A 15,148-nucleotide genomic window follows, 5' to 3' on the forward strand; every position below is an offset into this window, starting at 1 on the left:
TCAAACATTTACATTTACTGAACTCTGCCACTGTGTCTAGCATTGTCGAAGCAAACAAAACAGGTCCGGTCTCGCGTCTTGAGAAGGAAGGTCCCACCAGACCGCACCTTAAACAGCGAAAGCTGGAGGAAGAATCCTCGGTGGTTGTGATGTTTTGTAGTACATAAGTGCTTAGCCTCTCGGACTTGACACCAGAGCTGCGTCCTGGATTCTTTCCGGCGCCCAGTCCTTCCCAGTCCACCTGACTCGCGGCCAGAATCCACAGTAAGCAGAACGCAACACGGTCAAAGACACGAACCTATATTGGCCTGTCGAGCCACCGTCGGCGCACGGTCTTCCGCCAGTGGATCCCTCGGGGGTGTGACGCGTGCGTCACGTGGCCCGATGCCCGCTCCGGATTGGCTTTGTTCCTCTCTGGGATTGATGGATGGAGCGGAGAGAAGGTGGGGCGCAGGCGCAGTACCGGGATTTCCTTGGCCGCCCACCCTGAGCGCGGCGGCGGAGCAGGCGACAAACAGGCAGTGGCTGGGGAGGAGGGGGAGGGGGGCGTGCGTCTGGGGGGGCTCCTGCGGCCCCGTTTTGCCTTTGGCGTTGCGTGGGCGGAGACGCGGGGCCCCCGGCGGCCGGCCCGCTCGAGCGTCCCTGCCCTCTGAGAGAAGGTCGCGTTTGCGGAGCGCGGTTCGGGAGCTCTCCTCCATGCCGGGCAAGTGGTGCGGTCCTGAGCTGCTCCTGGAGCCTGAACGACGCCCGTGAGAAGCCCGCAGAACGCGGGTTCTGAGAATAGACGTGGGGAAGATTCGATTCCGAGAAAAGGAAGAGCCGGATTGAAAGGGAGCGAGACCGCTGAGGGGGAGGGGGCTGCCAAGATGGCGTCCGCCTCCTCGGGGTCATCGGCGGCCGGGTTTTCATCCCCTGACGCCGGAGTCCCTCCCGGTACCGCAGGTGAGCCCGGTGGGGCGCGGGCAGCCGGCTGAGGGGAGACTGAGCAGGGGGCAAGAGCGAGTCCGGGGAAGGGAGCAGCTGTAGGTGGGGCTGTCCGAGTGGTTGCCCCTCACAGACTGGACTTTGAAGTTACAGACGATTTGGAGAGATGTAGAGGAGTGTGGGGGAGACGATGAGTGTCACTGAGGAAATAGAAAGGCGACACAAACACCCGCACTGTGTCTTAGAGGCGACTGCGTTGAGAATTTTGAGGAGGAGGTTAGAGGTAAGAGGAAAATGACAAAAACATTTGGAGTAGAGAAACTAAAGTCAGTGGAGGCTGGGGATACAGCTTAGTGGTGGAGGTCCTGCCTAGCACGCATCAGATGCTGGGTTCAACCCCCAGGGTCTTATTTTTAAAATACAGTAAATGAAGTAAGTGTTGGTACATACAGGGGATTTTTTTTTTTTTTTTTTTTGGTGTGAGGTAGAGGCTAAATTGATTGTGGACTTAAAAGTATTGAAGAGTCATGGAGTGCTTTTGACTGCTGAGGGGTTAGGGAAGAGTGAATTTTACTGGGACTAAGAGTTACTGGAGTGGCCTTTCCCCTCAGACTACCCCTCATGCGTCATTCCTCCTCCCCTCTACTCTTGGCCCCAACAGCGCGGACACATACATATTTCTCAATTTAACTCTTTTGGTGTCAGCCATTTTTAGACTGTACAACTTTGGAAAGGAATGGGGAGTTTTGTTTTGTATTTTGAGACAGGCACTTCCTATGTCTTCCTCTTTGATTGGAGATTCCCTAGTGCTGGTATTACAGGAGTGTACAACAGAAGAAAAATTTTGACGTGTCTAAAAGATGGGGGCGGGGGATTAAAGGGCAAAAGACCCTACAAGGGGGGAGGATAAATGAAATGGAGCCTTGAATTGTAGAAGAGCCTAAGTTAGGCCTGTAGTTAGGCCTCAGAAAGAAAGATGGGGAGGGGTGTGTGTGACTCTTAATGCTATGGGGAAATATTGCATAATAGGATATGGATTGGAGGAATGCTCACAATGCTGTATGAAGAAATCGCAAGGGAACTGAGCAATATAGAGAGGTCCAAGTAGTTAGAGATTAATGGAGATTGGGGGCTGAAAAGGCCCACGAAGAAAAGCCACAGCTTGTGTGTAGGAGGGAAAGTGTATGGGAGGTGAATCAGATGCTGTTCTAGAGGCTCTGTCAGGAATGGCGGGTGTTCCTCAGTAACTGTTGCTTGAGAAGCTGCCTATTAGATGCTTTTCTGGAGAGCTGATTTTTTTCCCTTAGGCCTGGGATTTTGTCCTTACCATTTTGAATTGGCTTGAGTACCACCTTAAACATCCCAGCTTAGACAGAGGAAACATAGTCATAGATACCCTCTTCATAAGTTGCAATTTTATTTATGGGCCTCTATTTTTAGTTTCGTGGAGAGGTGGCTTTTGCCTTTCCTCTAAAAGCATTAGAGAGCCATACGATTCTTGTTGCTTTCTAAATGTGAAAAAGGATAATGTTTATTAAAATGACAGTATTTTTTAAAATTATTTGATTATAGTTTTGTTTTGTTTTTTGAGACAGGATTTCTCTGTATAACAGCACTAGCTGTCCTGGAACTCACTCTGTAGACCAGGCTGGCCTCGAACTCAGAGATCCTCCTGCCATTGCCTCTCGGGTTTTGGGATTACAGGTGTGCCTCACCACACTGGACAAACCATAAGCTCTTAAATGATATTTACCATGTTTCCCATTGGAATAGTTACCATGTTTGAATCTGGAGGAGTCGATTATAAATGAATTATCTTAAAGTAACCATCATCATATGCTTGTTCTTATATTTTGATTGTTAATAAATGATGATTTGTCACCTGGGTTCTGCTGGTTGGTATATAGAGAAAATTTACTCCTTCCCTTTGTTTTTTGCCTATATTCATTATTTGGACAATGACAACCCCTTAACAGAATCAGCCTTGTTGAGGTACTGTGGACTGATCATCTGTATAGGGTTCTGAGATCTTGGTTTCCTGTTCTCTTCAGTCAGTAACTTGAAATTCAAGTCACTAAGTTCAGCTTTTACTAGAAATGAGAGCTGACAGGCATTTTTTATTTACTTATTTATTTTTTTGGATCTTGTGTTTGTTATATTGAGACAGGATCTGACCGTGCTGTCTTGGTTGGTCTAGAACTCTCTGTGTAGATTATGCTCTTCTGGAACTCAGAGGACTAAGGGTGGATGTCATCACACCCAGCTATTTGGAGTCTTGATTTGAAATTAGAGTAGAAGTTACAATTACAAAGGGAGTTAAATGCCAAGATGTATATTGCTCCCTTAAAATAAGAGCTTTTTGATTAAAATCACATTTGACTTGCCAAAGGAAAAACATTTGATACCATAGATGATCTTGAGCTCTAGTTCCTTCTTCGTCACACAACAGTTCTGAAATAGTCACCCCCACAGCTCCTATACTGACGCTCTACCTAGCCAGCTGTTTTGTTTGATTTGTCGACCAGAACTCAGAAATCTGCCTGTCTCTGCCTTTGAAGTGCTGGGATTTAAGTTGTGTATTAACCACACCCAGCAAGCTAGTTGTTTGGAGGCAAGGTTTATTGTGTAGCTCTGGCTTGTCAGGTAGGGTTATAGCCCAGTCTGGTCTCACACTTGGATTTATTTACTTTATGCTTTGTTTTTGTTTTAATTGGCATGAGCTACCCCATGTGTTTTATCAGGCCTACTTCCTTCCATTCTTTTTTTTTTTTTTTTTTTTTTTAATTTTGAGAGTGTATGTATGTGCTCATAAGTGGAAGTTAGAGTACAACTTACAGGCACTGGTTTTTCTCCTTCCATCATGTGGGTCCTCAGACTTCCTGTGTACTTGGTGACAAATGCTTTTGCACACTGAGCCATTCTGCTGGCCTAATCTTTTTAAAACATAATAAAGAACATGAAGCTTTACTGAACCGTCCCTGGACTCCAGGGACTCCAAGCAATCCTTCTGCCTTAGACTACTATAGTTACTATAGTAGCTGATACACAGGTATATTCAACCACACTTAGCTTTTCAGAATGTCATTGTTTTGTTTAAATATTTATTTCTGCCATGGCTGTTTAAGCTCTGTGTCAGGTATATTTATAGTTTGTTTTATAGGTGTTTAGTATCTGAGATTAGTTGGTATGTATATTTAAAAGTTAGTTTTGAGTGTCAAAATAGTATGTTTTACTTGTTGTGTGTGGACTCCTGGGATGATACTACCTCTTCTGATTAATACCCTTGCTGAAATATGTGCTACCTAAAAGCTATTAAATATTTTATTAGCTTGTTTTTCTTTGATCATATAATGGAAACCACGGCCTGTGCTATGAACAGAGATAACGAGAACCAGAGCTGGATAAGGGGGAAAAGGGTTTTTTTTTTTGGTTTGTTTGCTTGCTTTTTTATGAGCCAAGATTTCATTAAGATCTTGTAAGCTTGATGTCATCCTCCTTCATTAGCCTTCCTATAGTTGATGTATAGGAGAGAGCCACCAACTCTGGCCTCTGGCCTCTTTTTTTTTTTTTTTCCTGAGATAGTCTTGTGTTACCCAGGTTGATCTCTTAATTTATAATCTTCCTTGTAAGTGGAGGTGGGAGCTTTTCTTTTGTCTTGAGGGCCTAGTCTCTAATAAACACAGACAAAAAAGCTCAGGCCTGCTCTCTCTCTCTCTCTCTCTCTCTCTCTCTCTCTCTCTCTCTCTTTCTTTCTTTCTTTTTTTTTGGTTTTTCGAGACAGGGTTTCTCTGTGTAGCTTTGGAGCCTATCCTGGAACTAGCCCTTGTATACCAGGCTGGCCTTGAACTCACAGAGATCCGCCTGCTTCTGCCTCCCAAGTGCTGTAATTAAAGAAATACACCACTACTGCCTGCCTGACACATACAACCTTTTTCTCTTTGAGATTTTTTTTTTCCTTTGAGATAGAATCTCACTCTGTAGCCATGACTGGCTTGGAACTTGTTCCGTAGATCAGGCTTGCTTCTGGTAAGTAAGTAAATAGGTCTGTGTCTACCTTCAGATGCCTTAAGTTTCTTGAGTATCCTTACCTTACACGGCATGAAGAAGATAACAAGGGCATATACATGGTGTATATAAAATAAATAAATGAATAAATAAAGTGAGGCTAGGTATGGTGGTACAGAAAGCAGGAGGATCTATAGTTCAAGGTCAGCCTGGGTAACATGAGACCCTGTCTAAAAAAAAGGCAAAAGAAAAGGCAAAGAGATTAGAATTACAAGTTGTTTTCTCTCTCTCTCTCTCTCTCTCTCTCTCTCTCTCTCTCTCTCTCTCTCTCGGGTGTTTTTTTTTTTCCTCAAAGATAAAAACACATTGGTGAAGTACACTGTTTTCTCCATAGTCAGTCAGGTAAAGGCAATCTCTATATGTATATTCTAAACTAAGCCCAACATTCTGTTCCAGAGATGGTATTAGGATAGATGAAATAACCAGGGGGAGTCACGAGGGAAGGGGAAGAGGTCTCTTTAGAAAATGTGGTTAAGTAGAGTGTATCAGCTCACCCCTGCACAGTGTAAGTTAACAAATCTCTTAAGCTGCAAATTCTCATTGACAAGAATCCGTATAAAAGGGGCCATGATTTTATTTATTTATTTGACCTCTAGGGACCATTCTGTAACAGGGCGGGCAAGCTGAAAATCCTCCTATTTGCTAGGGGTAAGATGGAGAGAAAGTCAATTTTTTTATTTGTGTGTGTCTGTGTCAGTGGATGCCACATGTGTACAGGTGCCTGTAGCGGTCAGAAGAAAGCATAAGCTCTTGGAGCAGAAGTTACAGGTGGTTACAAACAATCAGTGCAGGTGCTGGGAACTCAGTTCCCATCCCTGGAAGAACAGCCAGTAACTATTGAACCCCCAAAGTCATGCCTTTGAAGTTAGGCATGGAGGTCAGAAAAACTGAGAAAGTACAGTGTTTCAGAGGAAAAAGAAATAAAGAAAAGGCAGAGTTAATTGTTTTTTGAATTCTGTCTCAGGTAGGCTTTGTGGAGAAGCTCGGTCAGTAGCTGCCTATATTTTTATTTTGCTGGTTGAGGGAAGTGCTGTCGAGGCAATTTGTTTTTGTTTTGAAATCATAAAAACTAAACTTTTTCTGCCAAACTATGCATACATTTTAGTCACATGCACCCCTTTCCCCCAAGTACCAGAATTGAATGTAAGCATAAGCTAGTCAAGCTCTACCACTGATTGATATTGTCAACCCTGGAATATGTGTATATTAATCCTGCAAAACTCCTGACAGCTAGAATCAGAGTGGAGTGAGATGACATACGCCTGAGTTGCAGGACTCCCAGGACTCAGGCAGAAGCAGGAGTATTGCCACAAATTTGAGGCCAGTTTGGTCTACATAGTTCCACGACAGCTAGAGCAAAAGGAAAACCCAAATTTGGATATAAAACTGGGAGGTGGCAATCTACCAAAAATCTTAAATGCCTCTTGACCATGGCTGGCTAATTCAGAAGGCTCAGGTCTTTTAAGAAAAGACTTGGCAGCCAGCAATCGTGGTTCACACCTTTAATCCCAGCACTATTCAAGAACAGCCTGGTCTACAGAGTGAGTTCCAGGACAGCCAAGGCTATGCAGAGAAACTCTGTCTCGAAACGGGGGAAAAAAAGACTTGGTTAAGTGGGAAAAAGGACTTGGCTGGTTATGATGGCACAAGCCATTTATCTCAGCACTCCTTGGAGGCAGAGGTAGGCTAATCTCTGTGAATTCAAGACTGGTCTACAGAGTGAGTTCTAGGACAGCCAGAATAGTGAGTCTCACTATTCAGTGAGACCCTGTCTTGGGAGAAAAGAAAGAAAAGACAGATTTTTTTTCTCATAATTTTGAGCAAAATATTGGTGCCATGGGATATGGTGAAATTTGCTCCTGTGGTACTGGAAGTAAAAGTTCATTAGAAGGAAATAGTTATTTTAATTTCACCTCCTCATTTCCTAAATTAGGCAGCTGAGGTTTAGAGAGTTTTACTAGGGTCAAGGGTGCTCAGGAGAGATTGAATGCTATTAAAAAGGTTCTTGCCTGGTGGTGGTGGTGGCACTCGCCTTTAATTACAATACTCAGGAGGCAGAGACAGGCAGATTTCTGTAAGTTTGAGACCAGCATGGTCTACAAGAGCTAGTTCCAGGACAGCTGGACTGTTACACAGAGAAACCCTGTCTCAAAAAATCCAAGATAAATAAAAAGCAGACAAAGCTGGGTGGTAGTGGCGCACACCTTTAATTCCAGCACAATGGAGACAAGTGGATCACTGGGAGTTCGGCCAGCCTGGTCTACAGAGTGAGTTCCAGGACAACCTCCAAAGCTACAGAGAAACCCTGTCTCAAAAAACAAACAAACAAGTAGGATCTTAGTAAACTTATGGCTCATTCCTTGATATTCCTGGCAATATGTTGGCTCTTAGATGACAGGACTGGTAGACTAAAACAAATGTTTACATGTATTTGGTGAAGTGGTAGTGGGGTATGCCAGGGTATGCATGTATGGTCAGAAAACAGCTGTGAAAGGCAGAGGAGTTGGCCTTCTCTTTTCCACTGTGGCAATTTGGTGGATTGAATTTAAGTCATTGGGCTTGATGGTAGTAAGTTCCTTTACTTGATGCTCCATCTTGATGATCCAGTTCAAACTTTTTTTTTTTTTTTTTTTTTTGTTGTTGTTGTTTTGGTGTTTGGAGATAAGGTTTCTCTGTGTAACAGTCCTGGCTGTCTGGGAACTTAGTAGACCAGGCTGGCCTTGAACTCACAGAGATCCGCCTGTCTTTTGCCTCATGAGTGCTGGGAGTAAAGGTGTGCGTCCCCGGCAAACACCCCCCCAAGCTCAAACTACTTTTGAGATTTTGAGATTTATTTTTACTTGACTTTTCTGACTTTCTCTGAGAAAGGAAAATTGATACCTGCTGGGAAACAAAATTGAGGTTTTTCTTGCAATGTTTTTTTTTTTTTTTAAGATTTATTTATCTATCATGTATACAGTGCGTGCCAGAAGAGGGCACCATATCACATTGCAGATGGTTGTGAGCCACCATGTGGTTGCTGGGAATTGAACTCAGAACCTCTGGAAGAACAGTCAGTGCTCTTAACCCCTGAGCCATCTCTCCAGCCCCCTTTGCAATGTTTTAAATCTTGGTTTTAAACCTTTGGTTTTAAATCTTTGATTCAGTTACTGTTACAGAGGTAGTTGTGGTTCAGTCTCCCCTTTCCCCACTTTCTTTTGAGACAGAGTCTGATATGCCCAGGCTGGCGTCAAATTCACTTTGTACTAAGGCAGATCTTGAACTCTGGTCTTCTGGCTTCTACTTCTGGGTGCAAGAGTTAAAAGTGTGCTGTCCAGTTGTAAGTTGTGGTGTTTTGTTTGTCTGTTTTAGGGGATGGAGGGTGGTAGGTAGTAATGGTGTTTCAAGACAAAGTGTAGCCCTGGCTGTCCTACAACTTGATCTGTAGACCAGGCTGGCCCCCAACTCAGAGATTCACCTGCCTCTGCCTCCCAAGGGCCAGGACTAAAGGTGTGCACCACCATCCTTGGCCAGTTGGTTTTTTGGGTTCGAGACAGGGTTTCTATGTGAAACAATCCCGGCTGTCCTGGAACTCATTCTGTAGACTGGGCCCTCCAGGCCCAAGCCTGGCCTCAATCTCACAGATATCCACCTGTCTCTGCTTGGGATTAAAGGTGTGTGCCACCACCACCCAGCCAGTTGTAAATTTTAGTTATTGTTTAACCTCTTAAAGCACAGTTTTCATGTGTAGCCTCAGCTGGCCTTGATCTGGAGATCCCCTTGTCTTAATTTTCTGAGTACTCAGATTACTGGCATGTGCCACCGGGCTTAGGCTGTGTCATTTTTTGTATTCTTTTAGCATTGTCACTTAGAACCAACTGTGTGATCTGCAGTACTTCTCTGAATCATGTGGATATTTCTGAGTGTTTTGTTTGGAGAACATACTGTGCCTCCCACCTGAGGGGTATAGTTAGAGTGATTTTCAGTATTCCAAATTAGGGGAGCAAAGAGGTGTTCTAGATAGTTCAGGAAACAAAATAGCTTGGTTTTTGTTTGTTTTGTTGTTGTAGAGAGTTTTTAGTTTTTGATTTTGCAGGGTGTTTGTATTTTAATCTTTGGCTCTTTATTTTATCAAGCTAACTCTGTCCTAAGAGTTAACTCTGTCCTAAGAGTTAGCATTTTTACTTTGTGTTATTGGTAAGCACTGGATTGAGTTTCTGGAATACCTTGTCTATGACCTGTTCAGGCAAAACTAGTTGTCTGAGGAATGCACATCCGGCTAGCCTCAAGCATCTGCAAATTATATGTGTACTTCGAACACTGAAGTCAGTCACGCAGTGTCTTTTAGTTTCTTGGCTGGTGGATGATGTCATTGCATCTCCAAAGGAAATACTTCTCCTCTGAAAGTGCTGGGAGAGGCTTTACTATTGAGGCCAACTCTGTTTTGTTCCACATACTAGGGGAGCCCAGCTCACTCAGCTACTTACTGTATGAATATATCTTTGTTTAAATTATCACTCTTTATTTCTAGAGATTGACTTTTATTAAATTTATATGTATGTGTGAGCAAATGCCTTATGTGTGCCAGTGTCCAAGAAGGCCAGAAAGGGGCGTTTGGATCCTGTGGAGCTAGCTAGAGTTGCAGGCTCTAGCTCCTGTTGTTCCTCTGGAAGTTAGCAAGTACGCTTAACTCTTAAGTTGTCCCTCCAGACCCAGTTATCACTGCTAGTACATTTTCCTTCTGAAATTCACTGTTTTCATACTTCTCAGAATCATGTTGATTATTTCTCTCTCCTGTTTCTTTATTGACATTTTCTTTTAAAATTTAGTATTATTTTTTTAGTATTATGGGTGTTTTGCCTTCATGTACCACATATGAAGGTGCTCACAGATGCCAGAGAGGGTGTTGGATCCCTGGGAGCTGGAGTTGCAGACACTTGTGAGCTGCCATGTGGGTGGCTGGGTCCTCTGGAAGAGCAGCCAGTTCTCTTAACTGCTGAGCCATCCATTGTCTCTCTACCACCACCACCCCCTTATTTTAGTATTATTATTGTTGTTTTTAAAAGTCTGTTTTGAGACAGGGTTTCTTTATAGCTTTGGAGCCTGTCCTGGAACTCACTCTGTAGACCAGGCTGGTCTTGAACTCACAGAGATCCGCCTGTCTCCAGTGCGTTGGTGTACTCCCAACTAAAGGTGTACGCCACCACCACCCGGCTAGTCTTCTAATTCTTAATTTGAAATTTTAGTTTCATGTTGCTGGTATTACCAAACAAATTTGTAGAGTCTAAGAATGGTGTTTTGCAAAGTGACTAGAAACAAGTCCTTCCAATATCTTTTCTTCCACAAACACAAAATAGGGTGCTGCAGAGCACTAAACTGGAGTGCTTCCCTAAACTGGTACAGAGTTACTCAGTTTTTTTAAATAGTTAGGTGTGGTGGTACATACCTGTAATCTTAGCAATTTGAGAGACTGAGGACTACTGTGAGTTTAAAACCAGATTGGGCTACATAGTGAGTTCCAGGCCATCTGGGCAATAAAATAAGACCCTGTTTTTTTGTTGTTGTTTGTTTTAAAGCGGGCAAGAGACAGAGCTGGAGAGATGGCTCAGTGGTTAAGTGCCCTGGCTGATCTTCCAGAGGAACTGGGTTCAATTCCCAGCACTCAAATGGCAGCTCACAACTATCTGTAACTCCCAAGATCCAACACCCTCACACAGACATACACGCAGGCAAAATATCAATGCACATAAATAAATAAATTATCTAAAAAAGGGGGGAGTGGGCAAGAGAGATAACTCAGCAGTTAAAACTAGTGGCTGCTCTTCCGGAGAACATAGGTTTAGTTCCCATCGCCTATAATGGCAGATTACAGCTGCCTGTAACTCCAGTTCTAGGGAATCTGAAACCCTCTCCTGGCCTCCACAGATATCAGGTGTGCACATGGTACACAGATATACAGATATGCAAGTGGTACATACTTATAATCCTAGTACTTGGGAGGTAGAGGCAGGACGAGTTTGAGGCCAGACTGAGCTATCTAAACAGACTTTGCTCAAAAAACTGCAAAGGTACAGAGAGGGAGAAAGAGTGGATTATCTACACTTTGGTGTTTTATGTGGCTGTATCAGTTGTTCTGAAATCATTTTAGTAACAGTGATTTCTGACTTTATTTTTTGTTGTTGTTTTCGAGATGGTTTCTCTGTGTAACAGTCCTAGCTTCCTGGAACTTGCTTTGTAGACCAGGCTGACTCTGAACTCACTTCTGTCTCATCTAGTACTGGGATTTTAAAGGTGTATGCCACTACACCTTATTTTTATTACTTATTTTTATACTGCTTTTTTGAGATGAAAAATAGTACTGGCCTAGAATTTGCTGTATAGCCAAAGCTGGCTTTTAATTCCTGATACTTCTGCTTCTACTTTATGTGATGGTATTACTGGATTGTGACACAACACTGTGCCAGAGCCTGTTTTGTTCGTGTTTTAAAAATATTTTTCAAGTTGTAACACTTATGAGATATGTAAATATGGAGTATCAACATTATAAGAAACCATCAATAATTTGAAAGATAGAGTTGTCTTGTTTTAAAAGTTTTTATTTTGTGTGAGTGTGTGTGCATACCATGGTGTGCATGCGGAGATCAGAGAACAACTTTGTGTGTTTTGCCTGTGTGTGTGCCTGAACCATGTGTGTATAATGCCTACAGAGGCCAAATGAGACCATCTGTTTCCTGGGGCTGGAGTTGCAGACAGTTGTGAGCTGTGGGTGTTGGGAAGAGGCATTCATTTCTTCAGCTCTTATTATACTTTCTTTTAAAACTTTTTGTTGTTGTTCAGTAATTTACCGTGGAGGTGGATGTAGTGGGTAACACATGTAACCCCAGATTTTGGGAAACTGAGGCAGAAGGTTCTGTGTTCAAAGCCAGACTGGACTTCATTTTAAGATCCTGACTAAAATATTTTATTTTTATTATGACATGCTATCTAAGCTATATATAAACATGTATTTAAAGATAATAATTATATAATATTCCATTTTAAACTACCCTATCATTTATTTATCCTTTTTTTACTTGTGTTCTTTCCAATATAGTACCTGTACATTTTTACTTATTACATACACTGCTACAGTGAATATCCTTGTATATGCATCCACTATGGAAACCATCCACTATGGAATAGCTTTAGATCTGAGAAATTTGTCCAGTTGGAATTCACTGGAGAGTTAAATGTTTTGAAATAAAAGTTTTGTGAATACTAGAATTACTATTATTATTATTGCTTTTTTTGAAATAGGATTTCTCTGTGCAACAGCTCTGACTGTCCTAAAACTAACTCTGTAGACCAGGCTAGCCTCGAACTCACAGAGATCCACCCACCTGCCTTGGCCTCCTAAGTCCTGGAATTAAAGGTGTGCCCCACCACTGCCTGGCAGCTACTAGAATTTGTGTTCCAGAACTACATCTCTGGATAGGATCAATTAACTAGAGTGACAAAGCAGCCTGTTCACAGTACGGTGATGGAAACTGAGGTTTTTGTTAATTAATGTGAATATATTTAGTCTACTGTAAGCAAATAGTACCCCAAAGTAAGTGATAACTTTCTGTTTTCCCTTACTAGGTTTCAACTTTCTATGCTGTGGGGTCCACCGTAAGAGAGGTAGATCTGATGTGTGTCTGTGCTGAAGAAGCATGAGCTCCTCTAAGTAATAGCAGCCAGCTCATCCCCATAACAGTTACAGTGTGTGGTGGTCCTCTGCCAGGACAGTGCTATCTTAACATGGTTGTGTACCCTTCTCAGTTTTGTTTCAGTAAATTAGTCCCCGCTTTTTCCTTTTGATTTTTTTTCTTTTATTAGTTCAGTTCTTCTTTCTTTTCCATTTACGTTACACTTTTTTTTTCTTGATTTTTCCCATCTTATAGAGGGGGTTTCAAAATGTATTCTTATACCTAAGCATGATATATGGTATCTTAAGCCTTTAATCTCAGTGCTCAGGAAGGGGAGGCAGGAGAATTGCCATAAGTTTAAGACCAATCTGAGCTACTTAAGTCAGTTATATGTGGAGCTAGTCTACAGAGTAAGACTTTGTCTTGGGGAAAAAAAAAAGACCTAACAAGTAGTTACAGTCATACACAATGATAATTGATAGTGTTTGTAGAACAATCTCTACAAGTCTTTTATGTGACTTGATTCTCATAACAACTCTGTGAGGCACATGATGCTATTCCTGTGATTCCCCTCCCTTCCTTCCTTCCTTCCTTCCTTCCTTCCTTCCTTCCTTCCTTCCTTCCTTCCTTCCTTCCTTCCTTCCCCCCCCTTTTGTTTTTGTGGGAGTAGGGTTGCAGGAGATTGACCAAAGACCTTATAGATTTGAATATACTATCAAAAGTAGTTTGTATTTCTGGGCTGTGGTGGTGCACTCCTTTAATTCCAGCACTTGGAAGGCAGAGACAGGTGGATCTCTGTGAGTTGAAGGCCAGCCTGGTCTACAAAGCAAATTCCAGGACTGTTGTACAGAGAAACCCTGTCTTGAAAAACAAAAACAAAATAAGAAAGAAAGTTTGTGTTAGCTCCAGCCTCATTTCTACATTTTATGGAGGAAGTAACCAGGGCCTAGAAAAGTTTAACCAAATTGCCCAATTTGCATACTCAGTAAATGTTGAGCCCTGGCAAACCCAAATGCCTGAATTGTAAAGCCCATATTCTCTCTCTCTTCTTTCTTTCTTTCTTTCTTTCTTTCTTTCTTTCTTTCTTTCTTTCTTTCTTTCTTTCTTTTGGTTTTTTGTTTTTTGTTTTTTTGTTTTTTTTTTTTGAGACAGGGTTTCTCTGTGTAGCTTTAGAGACTATCCTGGCACTCCTCTGGAGACCTGGCTGGCCTCTAACTCACAGAGATCCGCCTGTCTCTGCCTTCCAAGTGCTGGAATTAAAGATGTGTGCCACCAACGCCTGGCTCAGATTTTTTTTTTTACTATCTTATTTATTAAGTTTTATTGAGCATGTATGTGTCTGGAGAGAGATTGTTTGGGGACATGCATATGTGGAGGGCAGAGGATATGTGAACTCAGTTCTCTCCTTTCACCTTTGCCTGGGTTCAGAAGATGAAATTGGTGGGCTTTCATAACAAGTATCCACTGAGCCATCTTGCCAGCCTTTTTTTTTTTTTTTTTTTTTGAAACAAGGTCTCATGTAACTCTATTTATACTTAAGCGGGCCTCAAACTTGGAGTCACAGATCTGCTTGTCTCTGCCTCCCAAGTGCTAGCATGTGCCACCGTGCCTGGGCTGACTAACATCTTAAGCAAAGAAAAGGGTACTTTCTGAAATGTGTTTGTTAGTCTATTCCTGTAAATCCTAGCACTCGAGTGGCTAGTGCAGGAGGATTGCCATAAATTTGTGAGGGCAGTCTGAGCTATATAACTAGTACTAGGCTAGCTTGGGTAGAGACTCTGTCTCCCCCCCCCCCCAAAAAAAAAAAAACCTATAAAGAATACCTATACTTGCTGGGCGGTGATGGTGCATGCCTTTAGTACCAGCACTCGGGAAGCAAAGGCAGGCAGATCTCTGTGAGTTTGAGGCCACCCTGGTCTACAAGAGCTAGTTCCAGGATAGGCTCCAAAACTACACAGAGAAACCCTGTCTCCAAAAACAAAGCAAAAAAAAAAGGAAGGAAGGAAGAAAGAAAGAAAGAAAAAAAGAAAGAAAGAAAATTTAAAATAAAAAGATGGCCAGGCGATGGTGACGCACCCCTTTAATCCCAGCACTCGGGAGGCAGAGGCAGGCGGATCGCTGTGAGTTCGAGGCCAGCCTGGTCCATCCAGAGCAAGTGCCAGGATAGGCTCCAAAGCTACACAGAGAAACCCTGTCTCGAAAAACCAAATAAATAAATAAAAAAAAAGATGACTTAGAGGAAAAGTTGGAGCTGAGAGATCTCCTGTTTTTGATCTGTGACTTTAAGCACTTCTTCTACCCTGTGTGTTGCTTATGTACTCTTTATAATAAGGAATATTAAACGACAAAAATTTTAAAGGCCTTTCATTACTTTCCTTAAGTTTGTCCCCTTTTGGTGGTGGTGGTGGGGCTTTAGTTTGTTTTTTTCAAGACAGGGTTTTTCCCTATAACAACTCTTGCTGTTCTGGAACTCGTTTTGTAGAGCAGGCAGTTCTTGAACTCAGAGAAATCCT

General features: G+C 42.5%; 1 protein-coding gene across 4 annotated transcripts in view; it reads left to right on the forward strand.

Moving 5' to 3' along the window:
• The first annotated feature begins 532 nt into the window (after positions 1 to 532).
• Positions 533 to 15,148, forward strand: part of Pip5k1a (phosphatidylinositol-4-phosphate 5-kinase type 1 alpha) — a 43,679-nt gene continuing 29,063 nt past the window's right edge. Inside the window, exon 1 of one of the 4 annotated variants that reach the window (XM_035450386.1) lies at positions 533 to 942. In XM_035450386.1, the coding sequence (XP_035306277.1) occupies positions 867 to 942 (76 nt within the window). In that variant the 5' untranslated portion in view covers positions 533 to 866. The remainder of the gene's footprint in view (positions 943 to 15,148) is intronic. The other 3 variants (XM_027393566.2, XM_027393567.2, XM_035450385.1) reach the window with 3 other exon arrangements.

Source organism: Cricetulus griseus (assembly GCF_003668045.3).
Source record: "Cricetulus griseus strain 17A/GY chromosome 1 unlocalized genomic scaffold, alternate assembly CriGri-PICRH-1.0 chr1_0, whole genome shotgun sequence".
NCBI lineage: Eukaryota > Metazoa > Chordata > Mammalia > Rodentia > Cricetidae > Cricetulus > Cricetulus griseus.